Source organism: Phocoena phocoena, chromosome 13 (assembly GCF_963924675.1).
Source record: "Phocoena phocoena chromosome 13, mPhoPho1.1, whole genome shotgun sequence".
NCBI lineage: Eukaryota > Metazoa > Chordata > Mammalia > Artiodactyla > Phocoenidae > Phocoena > Phocoena phocoena.
This window is the reverse complement of record NC_089231.1, coordinates 25,200,367-25,222,719: the sequence shown is the minus strand read 5'-3', so window position 1 is coordinate 25,222,719 and position 22,353 is coordinate 25,200,367. Positions and strand designations below refer to the sequence as shown.

At 47.9% G+C, this 22,353-nt stretch overlaps 1 protein-coding gene across 2 annotated transcripts in view; it reads left to right on the top strand.

The window, feature by feature from the left end:
* CTIF (cap binding complex dependent translation initiation factor) overlaps positions 1-22,353 on the top strand; it is a 231,181-nt gene that overhangs the window by 121,273 nt on the left and 87,555 nt on the right. The window contains exons 7-8 of one of the 2 annotated variants that reach the window (XM_065890337.1): positions 15,131-15,617; positions 18,325-18,624. In XM_065890337.1, the coding sequence (XP_065746409.1) occupies positions 15,131-15,617; positions 18,325-18,624 (787 nt within the window). Of the gene's footprint in view, positions 1-15,130; positions 15,624-18,324; positions 18,625-22,353 lie in introns of both variants that reach the window. The other variant, XM_065890336.1, reaches the window with a different exon arrangement.

The following is a 22,353-nucleotide window of genomic DNA, read 5'->3' as shown; positions in this document are numbered from 1 at the left end:
TGGGTTTCCAGCACCTAATTCAGCCCCGAGTGTATCGTAGGTGCTCAGTTAACACAGGCCACTCTGATCCTTGTCTCTTTGGTAAAAGCCAATGTCATGTTTCCCTTGGTTGGCTCCCTGAAGAGGGAGATAAGTCTCCGCTATGCTTTTCCTTGCTAAGCTTCACATTCTGCAAACTGGAGCAGCCTTGTGTGGCGGGTGACCCTTGTTTCCGTGCCCCACATGCCGAGCTAAGCTAAACAGCCCCGGAGCCGTGTGCCTGAGCCCCTACATTTCAGCTCGTGCTTTGTCATGGCAGCGGCGGTGACAGGGGAGGTGGGACCTGTGCGGGGCATGTGTAGGTGGGCAGGAGTGGAGGCGCCTAAGCTAGTAATAAGCAGTCATCACTTTCTGAAAGCAAGAAATACGAGCCCATGCATAGTTCTCAAACCACTCGCCCTAGGAATTTTGCTTTCAGAAATTTTTAAGCAGACCTACAAATTATGTGGTGAAGTGTCCGACATTGAGAGAACCATAATAAGTTGGTGGCCCTCAGAATATCTAGTCGGGAGTGATTATGAAATAAAAAATGAACAGAGAGACGTTTGTCTGCATTTGGACTGCTGTTAAAATCATTTTTAAAAACAAAATCTGAAGTTATTCTCCCTACACCCACCTCCCAAAATGCAGCTGTGGTCTTCGGAGAACTTTTTTTTTTTTTCTTAATAAAAGAGAACAGTCTTAGAGTGGAACAAGACGTCTGATTTCAGAATCCAAAGAAGAAAGAATAAACTAAATGAGTGATGGAAAAAGCATACTGACAATTTCCGTCCTCAAAAAAAAATAAGCATTATTTTCCTAACAGCAGGTGTTGCCAGTAGCACAAATGGAATATTAACCTTATCTCCTAAGCCATTCCTCCCCCCGCCCTGCCCCCACCAGAGGAAACATCCCCCGAGAGATTAGAACATAATAAGCAGACAGGGAGGTGGATTTTTGCCCCTTTTGGCTTGCGGGGCTGCATGTTTAGTATGTCTCCGAAACCTGGACCCACATATCTGGGGATCTGAGACCAAATGTGGCTTCCTTACCCACCACTGGGAGCAACAGTGCCTCATCCCCAGATCAGCCAAACCTAAACCCACAGGTTTCGTGGTGAGCAGCCAGCTGGCCCCTGAAGGAAGGTATCGACGAAACCCAGGGCCAGCAAACACAGAAGAGAGGAGCTGGTTTTGGCCAGCTCAGCCAGCAGCCGCTGACAAATATTGTGAATGGCCACAGCAGGGGAGCCTGGGTCTCCATTGTTGGAGCCCAAGACCCAGCTTCAAGTCTGTTCCAGGAGTTAAGGCCCTCTCAGCCCTTTTCCAGGCCAAGGACATGGGCCTCATGTGGTCATCACCACAGCAGGTCTCAGCGGTAACTCAGCCCTTCTCTCCTGAGGGGGCTGGATCTGAGGGCAAGTGGGAGACAGGAGGTGGACGCTTGGGAGCCGTGACTGGCTCACAGGCTGGGTACACTCCTGGGAGCTTCTGCAAGGCCCTCTGGTGCAGGACTTCTCCTCACTGAGCCTCAGTTGGCTTATCTGTAAAATGGGAAGAAAGATTCTTGACTGGCCTGTACAGAGAGACCAGTCCCAATGATCACTAGCCCTGAAAATTAAGCAGGAAGGAAGGAAAGGGGCTCCATGCCCCATGCCCCTCCTCCAAGGGCATCTGGCTCTCCCCTGCCCTCCTAGGGGCCACGCAGCCAATCTCATTTGCTGTCCAGCCCCATATCGGCCCTCCTTCTTTTGAATCATGAGTCTTGTCTGCCCAGTTCAAAGGGCGCCCTTGAGGGTGGACTCCCAAGCCTCTCCTCGCCCCGCCGTGGACATCACTCCACGTGTGCAAAGGAACTGCCACCCAGGCAGCGTGAGTCTGAAAACAACCACTAATGCTCAGCAACCTCGGGCATTCTTCTTGGTCATTGCTGTGTTGACAGGGCCGGCCGGCTCCAAGGCCTTTTGAACTAGGAGGACATGGAGTTCCAGGCCCCTGAAAATTTCCAGGAAAGAATAGAAGAAGCTCTCCAAGGCCTAGCTGATTTCTTTCTGAGACCTTGACCAGCCATGTAGAAATTACCTTTTTCCTCCTCCACGTGAAGAGAAATGGATTTTGGTGGGGGCAGGGGGGGTGCGGGAGGGGGCGGAAAGCTGGGGGAGATGCTGGGCAAAGAGAGGGGAATCCCTGATACGGCAAGTGGGAAGCCAGTCTCAAGACAGATGCTGGGAAGGGCTTGGTCAGCCATTCTTTGGGGTCATTCCTTGGGCCATAGCTGCAGGCACCACAAAAATTCTAAATAAGGATGACAGAAGTTGTGAGAAGCAAGCGTTATCTGCCAGGGAATTTCCAAGGTTCTTCTCCAGGCTTAAAAATTACACTCAAAGAACAAAGAGAGTGGAAGGGAAAAGGGCCAGTTAATTTAAAGTAATTAAAAAATAAAAGTAGGCAGAATTTACAAAACGTCACGGCACGTGGTGCCACGGGGGGTTGGTGGGCCGTGAAATTTCTTCCGTGCTCTCGCAATGCTTCTCAGAACGAGGGATCCAGGCTCCTGAGCTGACCTGTGTCTCGGGCATCTGGCACCTCTGAAGGCCAGTTGGTGATCCTAAGAGGAATCCAACTCAGTGAGTCATTTTGCTGATGGGGCCCAGCTCCTCCCCGTTCCCCGGGTGCCCTGCCCTGCCCTGCCCTGAATGCAAACGGACCTTCTTCCAGAACTTAGTGTTAGGCCCGTGATGATCCCTGTTTTTAGAGTGAGACCATTAGGGAATGAAACTGAGTGCCAGTGGCGGTGGTGGCAGTGGTGGGATTGGGTGGAGGGGCTGCCTCTTTTGACTCTGCTGTATTGCCTCTTAAATTATTAAAATAAATACAGCTAGAAACCCTGGACATCTAAGTATACAAACAAACATAAGAGATCTCTGAAAGGCAGCAAGAAGAAGTCAGACTGGGTGGGGACCTTGGCACCTGAGGGATGACACAGCAGTGACGTGCTTGAGTTTTCTTCTCAGCCTCATAAATCCCAGACTTGGAGTGAAAGAAGCCGGCAACCCAGAAACACCCACAGGCGCAGGCAGACCAAAATGGCCACAACAAAAGCCTTCCCTCTGCAGCCGAAGAACCAGGCAAGGGGCGGACTCTTAAGGCAGAAAACTCTTAGACAATAACTGCTCTACTTCAGGCAAACGCCCTAGAGAAAACTGGCTCCACCCCACGCGTGCCAGTAAGGGCCAAACGAGGGGCTGAGATTCCACCTTTGCCAGGCTGTGACGAGGCACCCAAACCTTGCCAGGCTGGTGTCAGTGAAGCTGGGTGGGGAGTTGAGACTCAACCCTGGAGGTCACTGAGCACCCCTCCCTCTGTGTCAGTGGAGGCCATGTGGGGAGCGACACCCTGCCCCTCCTAGCCAAGGAGGTGTCTGTGTGTGGAACCAGAGCCCCCCACTGTGCCCAGCATTAAAGAGGACCCCCTTTGCTCTGTCAGAGAAGACCCAGTGGGGAACCTGACTTCTCCCCCGACCCCGCAGTACTGAGGCAGCACAGCCCTTTCTACTGTCGGGCCAAGGTAAGAGGAAGCCAGCCAAACAGAAGATTTGATTAAGTCCAGAGTCTCGTAACATAATAACCAAGATGTCCAGCTTTCAACTGAAAATCTTCTGTCGCACCAAAACCTTGAAAGATCTCAATTGAATGAAAAAAGACAATACATGTCAATACCAAAGTAACAAGAGATATTAGAATTATCTGACAAAGATTTTAAAGTAATCAGCATAAAAACGCTTCAAAGAGCAATTTGGAACACACTTGACACAAATGAAAAAATACGTCTCAGCATATAACAAAGAATCAAATGAAAACTTGAGTTAAATAAAAAACTCAATGGATGGACTCAACAGCAGAATGGAGGGGACAAGGGGAAGACCAGTGTCCTGGAAGATAGAACAATATAAATGATCTAGTCTGAGCAACAGCAAGAAAACAGACTGAAAAGAATGAACTGAGCTTCACAGACCTGAGGGACCATAACTGAAAATCTAACAGACATGTCATCCGGGAGGTAGAGGAAAAAAAGGGTGTGACTGAAAAGTGACCCAAAGAAATAATGATTGAAAACTTCTCATACATTGCTGCTGGGAATGTAAAATGGTACAGCCTCTCTGGAAAACAGTTTGACAGTTTCGTTAAAAATTAAATACGCAACTACCCTATGACCCAGCAATGGTGCTCACAGGCATTTATTCCAGAGAAATGAAAACTATGTCCACACAAAAACCTGTAAACAAATGTTCCCAGCAGCTGTCTGCACAATAGCCAGCAACTGGAAACAACCCACATGTCCTTCAGTGGGTAAATGACTAAACTCGCTGATACATCCACACCATGGAATACTACTCAGCAGTGAAAAAGGAACGGCTATGGATACATGCAGCCACCTGGATGGATCGCCAGGGAGTTATGCTGAGTGAGAAAAGCCAGTCCCACTGGGCTAAATACTGTATGTATATAACATTCTTGAGATGACAAAATTGTAGAAATGGAGACTGGATTAGTTGTTGCCAGAGGCTAAGGAGGAGGTGGTGGGAGGAAAGTAAATGTGGCTATCAAAGGGCAACATGGAAGATCCTGGTGGTGATGGAAATGTTCTGTCTTGATTGTATCAGTGTCAAAATCTTGGTTGTGATCTTGAACTATAGTTTTGCAAGATGTTACCATTGAAGGAAACTGGGTAAAGGATACAAAAGATCTCTCTGTATTCTTTCTTACAACTGCATTTGAATCTATAATTATCCCACAATAGAAAGTTTAAAAAAATAAATTTATGTTCATTTAGAAAACACAAAAAGGTAGAGAAAAATCCTCATCCCCTCCCCTAGAGATAATGACTGTTAGCATTTTGGTGTGTATCCTTCCAGTTTCTCTATGCATATGCATACTTGCCTTAAAAAACAGCACCATGCCGCATGTATTACAACACATGCTACAGAGTGAATTTTTCACCATGTTCTTAATTTCTCCACAGTCCGTTTTTCACTGCTGTTCTAAACACTGCTGAGATGAATATCCTTATTCCTACATCCCTGTGCTTTGATTATTTCCTTTGGATAAGTTGTCACACGTGGATACATTGCAAGGTCCAGTGGTTTACATGTTTTAGAGGCTTTTGTAACCAATTGTCAAATTTCCCTCCAGAAACACACTAATTTCTACTTCTAATATACAGTGGGTTGTAAGTTACTGTTTGTGTGGAGAGAAAAAGAAGCTTATACACCTGTCTCTCACTTAACAACTTTAATTCCCCCTGAAAACCCTGCCACTTAGGGAAAGCTTTTCTTTTAATTTTTTATTTTTATACAATGTTTAAAGGTTACTTTCCATTTACAGTTATTACAAAATATCAGATATATTCCCAGTGTTGTACAGCACATCCTTGAACCTATCTTACGCCCAGTAGTTTGTGCCTCCCACTCCCCCACCCCTATATTGCCCCTCTGCCCTCCCCACTGGTAACCACTAGTTTGTTTTCTGTATCTGTGAGTCTGCTTCTTTTTATTCACTAGTTTGTTGTACTTCTTAGATTCCACATACCAGCAATATCATACAGTATTTATCTTTCTCTGACTTATTTCACTTAGCATAATGCCCTCCAAGTCCATCTATGTTGTTGCAAATGGCAAGATTTCATTCTTTTTTATGGCTGAGTAGTAGTCCATTGTGTGTGTCTGTGTCTCTCTCTGTGTGTGTGTGTGTGTGTGTGTGTGTGTGTGTACCACATCTTCTTTATCCATTCATCTGTTGATGGACACTTAAGTTGCTTCCATATCTTGGAAATTGTAAATAATGCTGATATGAACACTGAGATGCATGTATCTTTTCAAATTAGTGTCTTTGGGTTTTTCGGATATTTACTCAGGAGTGAAATTGCTGGGTCACGTGGTAGTTCTATTTTTTTGTTTTTTTGAGAAACCTCCATACCGTTTTCCACAGAGGCTGCCCCAATTTACATTCCCACCAACAGTGCACGAGGGTTCCCTTTTCTCCACATCCTCACCAACATTTGATATCGGTAAAAAGGAAAGCTTTTCAATGAAAAATTGTTCATTAATTTTAATGGGAAAATGATCCATATAACCCCAACCCAAGGCACCCCCAAATTTTCACAGATACAGAATTATTGCCCCTTGGTCCAGATGGCAGAATAGAAGGATGCGGAATTTGTCGCTCCTCACAAGTTCGTCAAAAAGACATTTACAAATGGAATAATTCCCATAGAGCTCCTGCTGAACAGTAGTGGTAGACTTTGGACACCTAAAAAAATGAAAGAAAGAAGAAAAAAAAGAAAAGAATCAAAAAAGAGACCAGCAACGCTGGCAAGAAGCTGAAGGTGAGGAGAGGTCCCCACATTAAGAAAGACTCCCTCATGAAGGGGAAATGAGCTGGGACAGAAAAGGAACTTTGGGGGATCAAAGGAGAACACTGCAGATGGTCTATGGAAGGCAAGACAAAGTAAGAACCACACGCATGATCTAGACGGCAGCTCTGTGCATTCCAGCCTGAATCGTGAGTCACCTGTTGTGAAGGGGAGCTGGGTGCTAGAAAGAGGGGTTTGGAGTGCAGAGCCAGGGAGAGGACAGCTCTTGGCTGTGAGAAAACAGCCTGAAGGGACAGGAGCAAGGGGCACCACAACCGGGAAAGTCTGTGGAAAAAGCCTGAGACACCATAGCAAGGCGTCATAGTAGCGTGGCATGCAAGGGGCGGAGCTGCCATTATAAACCCCTTCCCCATCCGCTTCTTCTGCCTCTGTGGGCATTGGGAGGGGCTCCCACCAGAGCAGGCCCACCCGCCCCTCGTGCCAGGGTCATCTTTGCCTGCACCGCCCACCCCAAAACCTCCTTGGGAATCAGCTCTGGGCACCCCTGCCTGGGACAAGAGTCCACTGAGGGGACTCTTGGCAGGGTCAGAGGGCTGAAGCGTGGGGTTGGAAGAACAGACCTGGAGAGAGAAACGCAGTTGGCCACGCAGATACAATAGAAGGGACAGGACTGAGGGGACGCGTGGCCAGGAATGCCCCTAGATGAAGCAGGGTCTGCCTGGAAAGCAAGGCATCATTGTTGAGAGACGCACAGGGGGCAGGGGCAACAATGCTCCCATACACCAGCTCCTACCACTGCAGGTACTGGGAGTACCCAAGTGGGCTCCAAGCAGCTGCTGCTTTTGCTCCCACTCACCTGGGCAAGGATCAGATGCCTGAGGGTGGCACACAGGCAGAGGTGGGGTTAAAACCAAAACTGGGGCTTCCCTGGTGGCGCAGTGGTTGAGAGTCCGCCTGCCAATGCACGGGACACGGGTTCGTGCCCCGGTCCAGGAAGATCCCACATGCCGCGGAGCGGCTGGGCCCGTGAGCCATGGCCGCTGAGCCTGCGCGTCTGGAGCCTGTGCTCTGCAACGGGAGAGGCCACAACAGTGAGAGGCCTGCGTACCGCAAAAAACAAAACAAGACAAAACAAAACTGAGCCTGAAGGGTGATACAACGAAGGAAGAGAGACAAATTTTTCTATGCAGCAGCACAAGCTGTGAATTAAATCCCCAAGATTGGCTGGGTAAACCCTGCATTTGTGGAATACCTGAATAGACAACGAGTGTTTCAACATCTGAGACCAGTCTAGCCTTCGCAGCACTGGACTTTGTGGACAAATACACACAGGAATCAGGCCAAGTCAGAGTCTGAGCTGGCCTCACAGTGTCCACAGCAGGTCCAGAGACCTACCTAGAGGGATCGGGCCTGGGCCTCCAGGGTGGGAACATAGAGTCCAGGACGCTGGAGCAACAGAGAATTCCTGGGCCCAGGCAATATTAATCAGCACCTGCATTCCTGAAGGTGTCCATATCAACACCAAGACCCAGCCCCACACAACTGCCTGCAGGCTTCAGTGCTAAACACCTCACACCAAACAACCAGCAAGACAGGGACCCAGCCCCACCCACAGTAGACAGGCTGCCTAAAGTCATACTAAGCTCACAGACACCCCAAAACACACCACCTGACACAGCCCTGCCCATCAGAGGGAAAAGACTCAACTCCACCCAACAGAGTGCAGACACCAGGCCCTCCCACCAGGAAACCTGCACAAGCCCCTGGACCAACCTCACTCAGCAGGGGGCAGTCAACAGAAAGAAGAGGAACCACGACTCTGCAACCTGCAGAAAGAAGTCCATAAATACAGTAGTTCAGACAAAATGAAATGATAGATAAATACGCTGCAGACAAAGGAACAAGGTAAAATCCCACAAGACCAAATAAATGGAGAGGAAATAGGCAAGCTATCTGAAAAAGAATTCAGAGTAATGATAATAAAGATGATCCAAGATCTAGGAAATAGAATGGGGAAAATACAAGAAACGATGAACAAGTACCTAGAAGACCTAAAGAACAAACAATCAGTGATGAACAACACAATAACTGAAATGAAAAATACACAAGAAGGAATCAACAGCAGAATAACTGAGGCAGAAGAATGAATAAGTGAGCTGGAAGATAGAATGGTGGAAATAACTGCTGACGAACAGAATAAAGAAAAAAGAATGGGACTTCCCTGGTGACGCAGTAGTTGAGAGTCCGCCTGCCGATGCAGGGGACACGGGTTCGTGCCCCGGTCTGGGAAGATCCCACATGCTGCAGAGCGGCTAGGCCCGTGAGCCATGGCCGCTGAGCCTGTGCGTCCAGAGCCTGTGCTCTGCAACGGGAGAGGCCACAACAGTGAGAGGCCCACGTACCGCAAAAAAAAAAGAAAGAAGAAAAGAAAAAAGAATGAAAAGAATTGAGGACAGTCTCAGAGACCTCTCAAACGCACCAACATTCGAATTATAGGGGTCCCAGAAGAAGAAGAGAAAGGGAAAGGGCCTGAGAAAATATTTGAAGATATTATAGTCAAAACTTCCCAGAGAGAAGTTCCAGAGAGTTCTCTGGAAGCGCAGAGAGTTCCATACAGGATAAACTGAAGGAGAAACATGCCAACACACATATTAATCAAACTTACAAAAATTAAATACAAAGAAAAAGTATTAAAAGCAGCAAGGGAAAAGCAACAAATAACCTACAAGGGAATCCCCATAAGGTTATCAGCTGATTTTTCAGAGAAACTTTGCAGGCCAGAAAGGAATGGCAGGGCAGATTTAAAGTGATGAAAGGGAAGAACCTACAACCAAAAGATTACTCTATCCAGCAAGGATCTCATTCAGACTCAAGAGAGAAATCAAAAGCTTTACGGAAAAGCAAAAGCTAAGAGAATTCAGCACCACCAAACCACCATTACAACAAATGCTAAAGGAACTTCTCTAGGTGGGAAACACAAGAAAAGAAAAAGACCTACAAAAACAAACCCAAAACAATTAAGAAAATGGTAATAGGAACATACATATCTATAATTACCTTAAATGTAAATGGATTAAATGCTCCAACAAAAAGACACAGACTAGCTGAATGGATACAAAAACAAGACCTGTACATATGCTGTCTACAAGAGACCCACTTCAGACCTAGGGACACATACAGACTGAAAGTGAGGGGATAGAAAAAGATATTCCATGCAAATGAGAATCAGAAGAAAGCTGGAGTAACAATACTCATATCAGACAAGATAGACTTTAAAATAAAGAATGTTACAAGAGACAAGGAAGGACACTACATAATGATCAAAGGATCAATCCAAGAAAAAGATATAGCAATTGTAAATATCTATGCACCCAACATAGGAGCACCTCAATACATAAGGCATATGCTAACAGCCATAAAAGGGGGAATCAACAGTAACACAATATTAGTGGGGGACTTTAACACCCCACTTACACTAATGGACAGATCATCCAAACAGAAAATAAATAAGGAAACACAAGCTTTAAATGACACAGTAGACCAAATAGATTTAATTGATATTTATAGGTCATTCCACCCGAAAGTAGCAGAATACACTTTCTTCTCAAGTGCTCACAGAACATTCACCGGGACAGATCACATCTTGGGTCACAAATCAATTTAAGAAAGTTGAAATCATATCAGGCATCTTTTCTGACCACAACACTATGATATTAGAAATCAATTACAGGGAAAAAAACTGTAAAAAATACAAACACATGGAGGCTAAACAATACACTACTAAACAACCAAGAGATCACTGAAGAAATTAAAGAGGAAATCAAAAAATACCTAGAAACAAATGACAACGAAAACACGATGATCCAAAACCTATGGGATGCAGCAAGAGCAGTTCTAAGAGGGAAGTTTATAGCAATACAATCCTACCTCAAGAAACAAGAAACATCTCTAATAAACAACCTAACCTTACATCTAAAGCAACTAGAGAAAGAAGAACAAACAAAACCCAAAGTTAGTAGAAAGAAAGAAATCATTAAGATCAGAGCAGAAATAAATGAAGTAGAAATGAAGAAAGCAAAGGCAAAGATCAATAACACTAAAAGCTGGTTCTTTGAGAAGATAAACAAAACTGATAAACCTTTAGCCAGACTCATCAAGAAAAAAAGGGAAAGGATCAAATCAGTAGAATTAGAAATGAAACAGAAGTTACGACTGACACCATAGAAATACAAAGGATCAGAAGAGAGTACTACAAGCAACTATATGCCAATAAAATGGACAACCTGGATGAAATGGACAAATTCTTAGAAAAGCACAACCTTCCAAGACTGAACCAAGAAGAAATAGAAAATATGAATAGACCAATCGCAAGCACTGAAATTGAAATTGTGATTTAAAATCTTCCAACAAACAAAAGTCCAGGGCAAGATGGCTTCACAGGTGAATTCTGTCAAACATTTAGAGAAGAGCTAACACCGATCCTTCTCAAACTCTTCCAAAAAATTGCAGAGGGTGGAACACTTGCAAACTCATTCTACAAGCCTACCATCACCCTGATAGCAAAACCAGACAAAGATATCACAAAAAAAGAAAATTACAGGCCAGTATCACTGATGAACATAGATGTAAAAATCCTCAACAAAATACTAGCAAACAGAATCCAACAACACATTAAAAGGATCATATAACATGATCAAGTGGGATTTATTCCAGGGATGCAAGGATTCTTCAATACATGCAAATTAATGTGTCACACCATATTAATAAATTAAAGAATAAAAACCATTTGATCATCTCAATAGATGCAGAAAAAGCTTTTGACAAAATTCAACACCTATTTAGGATAAAAACTCTCCAGAAAGTGGGCATAGAGGGAAGCTACCTCAACATAATAAAGGCCATGTACGACGAACCCACAGCCAACATCATTCTCAGTGGTGAAAAACTGAAAGCATTTCCTCTAAGATCAGGAACAAGACAAGGGTGTCCACTCTCACCACTACTATTCAACGTAGTTTTGGAAGTCCTAGCCACAACAGTCAGAGAAGAAAATGAAATAAAAGGAATATAAATTTGAAAAGAAGAAGTAAAACTGTCACTGTTCGCAAATGACATGATACTATACAGGGAAAATCCTAAAGATGCCACCAGAAAACTACTAGAGCTAATCAATGAATTTGGTAAAGTTGCAGGATACAAAATTAATACTCAGAAATCTCTTTCATTCTTATATACTAACAACTAAAGGGCAGAAAGAGAAATTAAGGAAATAATCCCATTCACCATTGCAACAAAAAGAATAAAATATCTAGGAATAAACCTACCTAAGGAGGCAAAAGACCTGTACTCAGAAAACTATAAAACACTGATGAAAGAAATCAAAGATGACATAAATAGGTGGAGCGATATACCATGTTCTTGGATTGGAAGAATCAATATTGTGAAAATGACTATACTACCCAAAGCAATCTACAGATTCAATGCAATCCCTATCAAATTACCAATGGCATTTTTTACAGAACTAGAAGAAAAAAATCTTAAAATTTGTATGGAGACACAAAAGACCCCTAATAGCCGAAGCAGTCTTGAGGGAAAAAAATGGAGCTAGAGGAATCAGGCTCCCTGACTTCAGACTATACTACAAAGCTACAATAATCAAGACAGTATGGTACTGGCACAAAAACAGAAATATAGATCAATGGAACAAGATAGAAAGCCCAGAGATAAACCCATGCACCTTTGGTCAACTAATCTGTGACAAAGGAGGCAAGGATATACAATGGAGAAAAGACAGTCTCTTCAATAAGTGGTGCTGGGAAACTGGACAGCTCCGTGTAAAAGAATGAAATCAGAACACTCCCTGACACCATACACAAAAATAAACTCAAAATGGATTAGAGACCTAAATGTAAGACCGGGCACTATAAAATTCTTAGAGGAAAACATAGAAAGAACACTCTTTGACATAAATCACAGCAAGATATTTTTTGATCCACCTCCTAGAGTAATGGAAATAAAAACAAAAATAAACAAATGGGACCTAATGAAACTTAAAAGCTTTTGCACAGCAAAGGAAACCATAAACAAGACGAAAAGACAACCCTCAGAATAGGAGAAAATATTTGCAAACTAATCATCGGACAAAGGATTAATCTCCAAAATATATAAACAGTTCATGCAGCTCAATATTAAAAAAACAAACAACCCAATCCAAAAATGGGCAGAAGACCTAGACATTTGTCCAAAGAAGACATACAGATGGCCAAGAAGCACATGAAAAGCTGCTCAACATCACTAATTATTAGAGAAATGCCAATCAAAACTACAATGAGGTATCACCTCACACTGGTCAGAATGGCTGTCATCAAAAAACCTACAAACAGTAAATGCTGGAGAGGTTGTGGAGAAAAGGGAACCCTCATACACTGTTGGTGGGAATGTAAATTGATACGGCCACTATGGAGAACAGTATGGAGGTTCCTTAAAAAACTAAAAATAGAGCTACCATATGGTCCCACTACTGGACTTATACCCAGAGAAAACCATAATTCAGAAAAACACATGCACCCCAATGTTCGTAGCAGCACTATTTACGATAGCCAGGACATGGAAGCAACCTAAATGTCCATCGACTGAGGAATGGATAAAGAAGATGTGGTACATATATGCAATGGAATATTACTCAGCCATAGAAAGGAATGAAATTGGGTCATTTGTAGAGATGTGGATGGACTTAGAGAGTGTCATAAAGAGTGAAGTAAGTCAGAAAGAGAAGAGCAAATATCGTATAATAACGTGTATATGTGGAATCTAGAAAAATGGTATAGATGATCTTAGTTGCAAAGCAGAAATAGAGACACAGACTTAGAGGACAAATGTATGGCTACCAAGGGGGAAAGGGGTGGGGTGGGAGGAACTGGGAGACTAGGATTGACACATATACATTATTGATACTATGTATAAAATGCACAACTGATGGGAACGTGCTGTATAGTACAGGGAACTCACGTAGTGCACTGTGGTAACCTAAATGGGAGGGAAGTCCAAAAGGGAAGGGATATCTGTATGTGTATGGCTGATTCCTTTTGTTGTGTGGTGGAGGCTAACACAACATTGTAAGGCAACCATACTCCAATAAAAATTAATTTAAAAAAATTTATCAAGTGAACAGTGAAATTGAGTTTATATAAGTAATAATAATTTTAGAGCAAATAAATATAATTTGTTCATGAAATGCAGTGCAGCGAAGTTCTGTTGTACCTGCCAAAGAGATGGATCACAGACTGGGACAGGGGCCTCGTTCCCTAGAATGTAACGCCTTCTCTCCACTTCTTCACTGGCTTTACCACTTTGAGGCTCATGGTTATCCTGTTCTCCAAATGCACTTCAAATAAGGTTATAGCATGGAAAACACCGTGAGGGTGAAACAGAGGTGGAACGCAGGAGTGCTTCAGTGATGGAAGCAGCCCTTGAGCTGCTGGACTGAAGGGTCCTCAGAATACCCCCACCCCCTTGCTCTCCCTTAGTCTTCAGATCAACACGTTTGGGGTTTGTCCCGTGATGTACACCTCAAATTTGTTCCATATGATAATCTCTGCTTTGAAATTGTCAAAAAAAACTCGATGAGCCTGTCTGCCTAAAACCACCATGTTAAATATCACTTCTGTATTGCTCAGCTCGGGCTGCCATAACAAAATACCACAGACCGGGTGGGTAAACAACAGAAATTTACTTTCTCACTGTTCTGGAGGCTGGAAGTCCAAGGTCAAGGTATTGGGTTTGGTTTCTTCTGAGGCCTCTCTCCTTGGCTTGTAGGTGGCCGCCTTCTGGCTGTGTCCTCACATGGGATTTCTTCTCTGTACCTGCATCCCTGGTGTCTCTGTGCGTTCAGATTTCCTCTTATTATAAGGATACCAGTCATGGGAATTCCCTGGCGGTCCAGTGGTTAGGACTCAGTGCTTTCACTGCCAGGGCCCGGGTTCCATCCGTGGTTCCCACAAGGCACGCAGCACGGCCGAAAATAATAATAATAATAAGGATACCAGTCAAATTAGATTAAGGCCCACCCTAACAGCCTCATTTTAACTTAATCACCTCTTTAAAAGTCCTATCTCCAAATGCAGTCACGTGCTGAGGTCCTAGGGGTTGAGGCTTCAACATATGAATTTGAGAGAAACACGATTCTGCCTGTAACAATTTCTTATAGCATATTTTGTTAGTGGGTTTGGGGGCAGAAATGTCAGTGTACCCAAAGAAAGGCTGTGTAACAAATGGTATAACTCTTCATGAGTCATGATGGTTAAAAAGTCATTAACAGGTTAGTTGTTATCAGATGCAGGTCTGTGTATATATCTTTACTGGAACGTGCATAGAATATGTTCACAAAATGATAATGGCTGCTTCAAGAAAACATACTGGCTGTCTGGGAACAGGCAGGAGGATTCACTATATACTCTGTCATTGTAATTTTGTTCCCTACACGTGTACTAACGCATATTCTAATAAGGGAATAAAATACTTATTTTAAGTCAAGGGTTGACTTAAATCCTATATAACCACAGGGACCTGTCTGTCATATTCTCTGCTAGTATCCCTAAGCCCCATCACAAAGCCTGGTGCATAGGAGGCCTTCAGTAAGGGTATTGAAAAAATGAATAAATGAATTCCTTCTAACGTTTGGACACAGGGACCCTGGCCAGCGGCCCCAGTGACCCTCTTTGTCTTTCCCCTTTGGTTTGCAGGCGGCAGCAGAGACCCCCAGGAGGGAACAAGCCGCAACAGCACGGTGACCACCCACCGGGCAGTGCCAAACACAACAGGGACCACCAGAAATCCTACCAGGGGGGCTCAGTGCCCCACCCCTCAGGGAGGTCCACCCATCACGGCTACAGCCAGAACCGGCGCTGGCACCACAGCAACATGAAGCATCCACCAGGCGACAAGGGGGAGGCAGGCGCCCACCGCAATGCCAAAGAGACCGTGACCATGGAGAGCCCCAAGCTCGAGGACGCCCTGGAGGATGCCGGGCACAGCGGCCTCGAGCCCCCCTGCAGCCCTGATGCCCTGGCCCCGGTGGCTTCCGAGAGGCTGCCCCTGCTGCAGCCAGGCGGTCCAGAGGCTGAGACAAAGCGTAAAGACAGTATTATTCCCGAGCGCAGCGGGGAGCGGCCCAAAATTACCCTGCTCCAGTCTTCCAAAGACAGGCTGCGGCGAAGGCTGAAAGAAAAGGTACCGGTAATTGAATTTTCCTTGTTCTCTTGCATCAGGGAGGACAGCGCGAGGTAGGCATCTTGGTAGGTGGGCTCGGGGTTGCGGACCTGGGGAGCCTCGTGGAGGGAGGCTCATGTGGCCCCAGCACACCTGGTCAACGCTGCCTGAGGGACCCCCGGCCACCAGACGGCAGGCCCATGGCCAGCTCTGCATGTGAACCCCCTCCAGCACATTCCACCCTCCAAGAGTCCCGGGTGAACACTCGGTACCAGCCCCCAGCCTGAGAAGGGAGGGGAGGAAGAGGCATGTGCCTCCAGGTGATGGGAGGTGGGCAGAGAAGGCCTGGTTCTTCCCTCCAGCATTATCTGGTGGCAGATACTGCCCTGTTAGTGCTAAAGGGCATCTAGGGAAAACACAGAGCCTATAACATAAGAATGCTTCTCCCGAAGGCGAGTACCAGGCTGCGCTCCCTGCCAGGGGAGAGCAAAGGTGAGTTGGGCAGAGTGCAACAGACTGGCCTCAGCCTTGCCACTCCCCCCCTTCACCAGTCAGCAGTAGGGAGGGGTCTAAGGGACAAAATTTAAGGAGGCACTCACTCTCAGCATCACGCAGATGCCCATCCTGCACTGGCACAGCCCTGAGAAGGAGGGCCTCCTTAAATTTTGCTCCCCAGGAGCCTCACATTCCTCACCCTACTGCTGGCCCTGGTCTCTAAAGCCTAGTTCACAAATTCAGGAGGAGATGCCCCAAGCCTCCAGAGAAGGGCTGGAGCTCTGTCCCTGGCATCGTTAAGTCCACTCTGAGCACCCTAGCTCCCCGTCCTCAGCCAAGGGTGCAGGTAAGGTCACCTTGGAAAGGAGCTGTTCCCAAGAAAGGCCAACTTGCCCCCAGCTTTTCCTCCACGGAGTCCTCCTTTTGGGGCTTCTGCAGAGCTCGAAGTTCCAGGCTTCTCCCTGGCATCTCTCTACGGCCTTCTCTCCTCCACCTTTCACCTCCGAGGCCAGGTCCACACTCAGGCAGGACAAGGCAGGTCAGACCTTTTCCCTGATCAGTTCTCGAAGGTGACATGCTGCTGCTGGCATCCTTACAGCCCCGGGCCCCCACCCACTGCTCCCTGTGGGACGGGCGGCTGTGAGGTCCTGGAGGAAAGCCTCACTCATTCCCTTACATCCCAAAGATAAGAGCCTGGGAGAGCTTCCCAAGTGATGGCCAGTGTGTGGTCTTTGCCTGAAGAGCTTCTGGAACAGATTGCTGCAGTCCAGCCAGGGAGAGAGGACTGTTAATTCTCTCCAGCTCTACTGAATGTAACCGCAGTGCCACAGAGAGGAAACAACATGGGCTTTAGAGTCCAGCAAACCAGCTCAGTCTTCACTCTGCCTTTGACTGGTTAGGTGACCTTGGGCAAGTCACCTAACCTCTCTGGGCACACCTTCCCCCGCCCCAGTTTACCCATCTGTAAAATGGGTATAATACTATCCACCTTGCAGACAGACTGCAGATCAAATGCCATAAGCTCTGTGAAGACCCTCGAGGGGTTATTCTATACATACCGACCACTATTCCTGCCCTGGGGCCCACAGGGTTGGGGTGGGGAAGGAAGGGGGAGATAGAACAGGTAAGGTAGATCCATAGCGCCCGTATTTCAGCTTCAAGAACTGCCCTCAGGTGAGGCCTCCTGGACTCCTGGACCAGGAGGAATGTGCTTAAGCAACAGCAGGGCTAAGGGAAAGCTATAGACCATCTAACCTAACCTCCTCGTGTTACCAGGGAGGAAAATGAGGCCCAGAGAGGGAAACCACTTCCTAGAGCCATCCAGCTAGAGACAGAGAGCAGGTTCTAGGACCTGGGTCTGAGCCTCCCAGCCCTGGATTCTTCTGTTGATGCTGGAAGGGCCAACATGGGGCTTCCCTTTATGTCCCTGAGCCTGCCCTTTAACCCTGGTCTCACATCCCAGCAGTTAAGTCAGTCATTTTCCTGGCCGCCAATCTATACTTCTGAGACATCAAATGCCATTTTCTTCCTCCCCCAGCGCAGGTCTGGTCCCAGTTGTAGTGAAACCACTCAAGGGTGCAGGGTTTTTTATCTGAAGTTTCCCTCCTCGAAGTGCCAGTTGTTTTCGTGGCACGTTGAAGGATTCCTCGGTGTGCAGTGCTTGTTGTAAAAAGCCAGCACAGTCTCCATAGGACACAATGCCAAGGCCGTGTCACAGGCATCCCCACACCCAGAGAACATTATGGTCCTCGGGCTGAAGGAGCCGAGGTCTGCAGGACCAGGTAGCCACTCCATGGGCACCTTTAACCAGCAGAGCAGGCATTTTGGATGCTACCTCCTTCCTGACCTAGTGTTCCTGCCCTCGTTTTCTCTTGGCCCAATTTCTCATCTGTTATTTTATTTCATCTTTTTTAAGCCCCATTACATCATTTCTAGATTGAGATATTTAATGTGTATGAGGCAAAGCCAGTGTATGTGAGAATCCTGGGTAAGAGCTGTAGCTCACAAGAAGGATCCACCCAGGGTGTCACGGGGGCCAAGAAAAGGGTCAGCAGAGAGCCTGGGGCCCCAGGGTCCATGGTGAAGGTCGGCATTCCCGGAGGGATCAGACCTCAGGTTCTAGAAGGTGGGGCGGGTCCTTTCTGAGGGTGGCAGCCCCCCCTCCACTGGCCACCCCTCCGCAGAAAGCTGGGCTCCACTCAGGCGCGACTCGGTTTGTCTCCCGCACGCCCAGGATGAAGTGGCCGTGGAGACCACCAGCCCTCAGCAGAACAAGATGGACAAGTTGATCGAGATCCTGAACAGCATGAGGAACAACAGCAGCGACGTGGATGCCAAGCTCACCACCTTCATGGAGGAGGCCCAGAACTCGACCAACTCCGAGGAGATGCTGGGGGAGATCGTCCGCACCATCTACCAGAAGGCCGTGTCCGACCGCAGCTTTGCTTTCACGGCCGCCAAGCTCTGCGACAAGATGGCGCTCTTCATGGTGGAGGGGACCAAGTTCCGGAGCCTGCTTCTCAACATGCTTCAGGTAACGGACACCGACAGCTGCACCACCCGCCCCACCCGCCGGTGGGTTATTACTAGAGAGAAGGCTGCCGATTCTGACCACAGTTGAACTTCTCCCAAGTCCCACCCTTGCCCGATTAATTACAGAAAATAAAAAGGCACTCAAGGGGCAAGGGATGAGTGACTGGATTTGCGTGTGTTTGTGTGAGGGCTCCATGGTTACGATGGACCAATATAATTTTATAGGTGCTTCATGTCTAACCAGCCTTTCCCTCTTTCTATTTCCATGATAGGAGGGCTGGCTGTTGTCTTCCTAGGCTCTGCTGTGACCTCTCCACGTCCCAGCAGACATACACTTACTGTGGACTTCTCTTTTCCTCCTCTTTCTCTTCCCCGGGACCACCCTCCAGACCCTGCAGGTGGTGCACTGGTTGTGGTTGGTGCTGAGATGGGTCTGAGAAAAAGGCATAAGGGCCTTGAGGAGGGAAGCTTTGATCTGTCTGCCAATGCGCCTGGGCTCTTGAAAACACTTTTAGGGCCGAGGGGAAGCGTGGAGATCAAAGACCGTCTTGTTCCTTGGTGCTATCCCACTAAATCCCTCCACCCCAGAGAACTTAATCCCGCCCCTCTTTATTCCTTCCTCCGTGGGTGCCGGCGTCCAACGATGGTTTTACTGGGGTGTGTAATGGGCATGGGCATGGGTACTTAGGCTGAGCCCAGCACTGTTTGATCTCATAGGTGGAGAGCTGAAGGCCTATACCTGCTCTTTCGTCATGGGTGGTAGCAAGTGAACTGGTCCCAAAACTGGTGGCATCAGCATGGTGGCCATGCCAGGCCCAGGGACTTGGCTGTGGAAAATCATCTGTAATCATGCTTTGTATCTCAGGCTAGTTGAGATATGAAATGAGTTTCAGTCCAGGTGGGGTAAAGCAATAGCTTAGAAGTTCTGCAAGTAGGATTACAGAGCTGGAAGAAACCACCTGCGGGTCTCTCTTAACGAGGGTGACCATGTAATAGGTCATCCAAACCATGACACTTTTGAGACTGGGGGCTCCAGTCATAGTCAGGCCGAGACCCCAGGCGTTAACCAGGACATATGGTCACCCTGGTCTTAGCCACCTGGTTCGCAGTCTTCCCTCTCTTCCCTGAGAACAGGGTGGGAGGAGCCCCCTCCGAAGGCTGCCCATGGGATCCATCCCCGCCGTCCTCTCCTCTTCCCAGGGAGACTGCTCACTGCAACCCAAGCCTCGCTGGCCAGCCTGGGCTGCTTCTGTCCAGCTCCAGGCACCGATCGGGTTCCCATTCCTGGATTGCCCACGCTCCCCGGTGATGAATTCCCTTATTACCTGAGGGATTTGCACATCGGGCATGTTCCTCGCTCGCCGGAATGTCCTGGGAGAGTGTGGAGGGTGACAGTGGGAAGCAGCCTGTCTGCCACGTACAGCCAGGCACGGGGGAGTCAGGGACAGATTGGCCTTTGGCCTTGGCTTTTATCAAGAGAAGGGCCGGGATAGGGCAAGACTTCTAGACAGCAGTTGCCAGCTCCAAGTAACCTAGCCAGAGCCAGTGGCGGACAGACACACAGGGCGTGAGACGAGACGCACCCAGGAGGGAAGGGCAGCTGGCAGCAGGGGCCACCCAGGGTCCTGCCCCGGTCAGGCTTCTCTTCCAATGACCTGTGGTTAGAGCGGCCTTGCCCACAGTGTCCAGCAGAGCATCAGTCCTGGGAAATGCTCAGCCACGAACGGAGCTTCGTGGCCCCTACACCCGCCTCTCCGTCAGCCACAGAGTGGACTGGCTTAGGCCAGCAGGAAGGGAACCTGTTTGGCTGCGCCCAACTCAGTGAAGTCCCCTTTGCATTCCCCAGCTAATGACTCCTTGTGGAATCAGTGTGCTGGGAGACAGTTTGGCAAACGCTAGCGCAGGGAAAGAGCACCAAACCGAAAGGCAGGAAACAGGGCTTCTCGGCCTGATTCAGCCATCGTCACCCGGAGCTTGGCCTCTGCAGCTCCTGCTGGGAAAGTGACTGGCTGCTCCACACTGGTCAGTGGACCTGATGATTTTGCCCTGCTAAAGATGAGTCGGGGGCCTCAGGGAGGGCGTGAGTGGCCCCACGTGAGCTGCTTCCTTTCTCTGTCTCTTCTGGCCCTGTTAGTGACATGAAACAGTCCTGGGTCCCTCTCATCCTCAGAAACTTGCTTACCCCATATCGGGGCTCTAGGTCTGTCATGTGTGACAGGCTTTGGGGGCCAGCCCAAGAGACCCAGTCCTGCTAGCGTCACTTGTCTCTGGGGCAGAGGGGGACCCTCACTCCCAATCTGCCATTTGCCTGGGTGGAGCCTTTGTGGGTCACATATTTAGAAATCGAAATGTCCCCTAGACCCTACCACCCCCTTCATCTCCTGCAGCCCCAGCTTAAGTGTAAGAGGGAGAGGGCTGGAGCTGGATGCTTAGGCCTCCTGGGTCACTGTTCAGAGCCCTTTGGCTCCCATGGAAGGTGGGCTGAACGTGCTGGCGTGAGGCTGCCCCTAAGCTCCTAGCAGACCCCCGGTCACAAGGCCTGGAGGAAGCCAGCACCGCGTGTCTGTCAGGACCCCCTCTGCAGCTGAGGAGGTGGCGGGTTGGAGTAGGCTTTCTAGGCAGCGTAGTAATACACGGCCACTCACCACCCCAGACCCACAAGGCTCAAGAAAAGAGAGCAGTGGGCATAGCTCATTAAACCCCACTTTTCTTGTGACCCACAGGGGTGTCGTTTTTCACCTGCTCTCATCTTCTGGCCAACCTGATTTGTATCCCTTCCCTGGCCAGCAGTCCTGGGCCTGGCCCCCAGCGCCTGCGCCCTGCTTTCTCCCTCTGAGGTTCACGCTCAGCGGCATGCACTCAAGGCCCACTGCCTCTGGATCCCCAGCCAGCCCCTGGCTCCGTTCGGCGGCCTCTGAGATGCCCCTCACGTGGCCAGGTTTCGCCTCTGCCTCCATGTACCAGTTCTGAGACCCGGCTTAGTGATTCTGGCTGCAAAGCGGACAGGGTGTGAAGTGCCCTATGAACACAGCTCCCAGCAGCTGTCTTTGGACGTTGCCCTCCTTGGCCGACCGCTTTCACTGCCTGGGCTTCGGCAGTGGGAGCTGGCAGCACGGCAGGAGAGGGGCAGGCTCTGATGTAGTGGACACTCTCTGGCACAGTGTGGCGCTGCCTGCCAAGCTGGGATGCCGCCCCCGTGGAGAGGCAAGTGGGCCCAGGGGAAAGTCAAAAGACCTTTCACCCTTCCCAGCCAGACTCAGCGTTGTTATCTCAAGACATCCAAAAGCACTTCCCTCATGAGCACGGACAGTGCCAGAGACCTTGGGGTCCCAGGGGACCCCTGTCACCAATGCACAGCTCAAAAATCATCTTCAGTTTTTATATCTAAACTGAGTCTTTTTGCCTTAGATGTGGTCATTTTCTTAGTAATGTTCTTGTAAGTAAAATTCTACTTATTAAACAGATATTTCGCGGATGTCTGTTACGTGCCAAGCGTGTGGTCTTCACTAGATCAGGGCTTCTCAAACTTGAACGTGTGTTTCAATCACAGGGGATTTTATTTAAATAGAGGTTCTGATTCAAGAGGTCTGGGTAGAACCTGAGATGCTACATTTCTAACAAGCTCCCAGGTGATGCCCACGCTGCTGGCCCAGGGACCACACTTTGAGTACTAAGACATCGGATGGCTGATGGTTTGTAGGTGGTGGGTCAAGTTCATAGACAGGCCAAC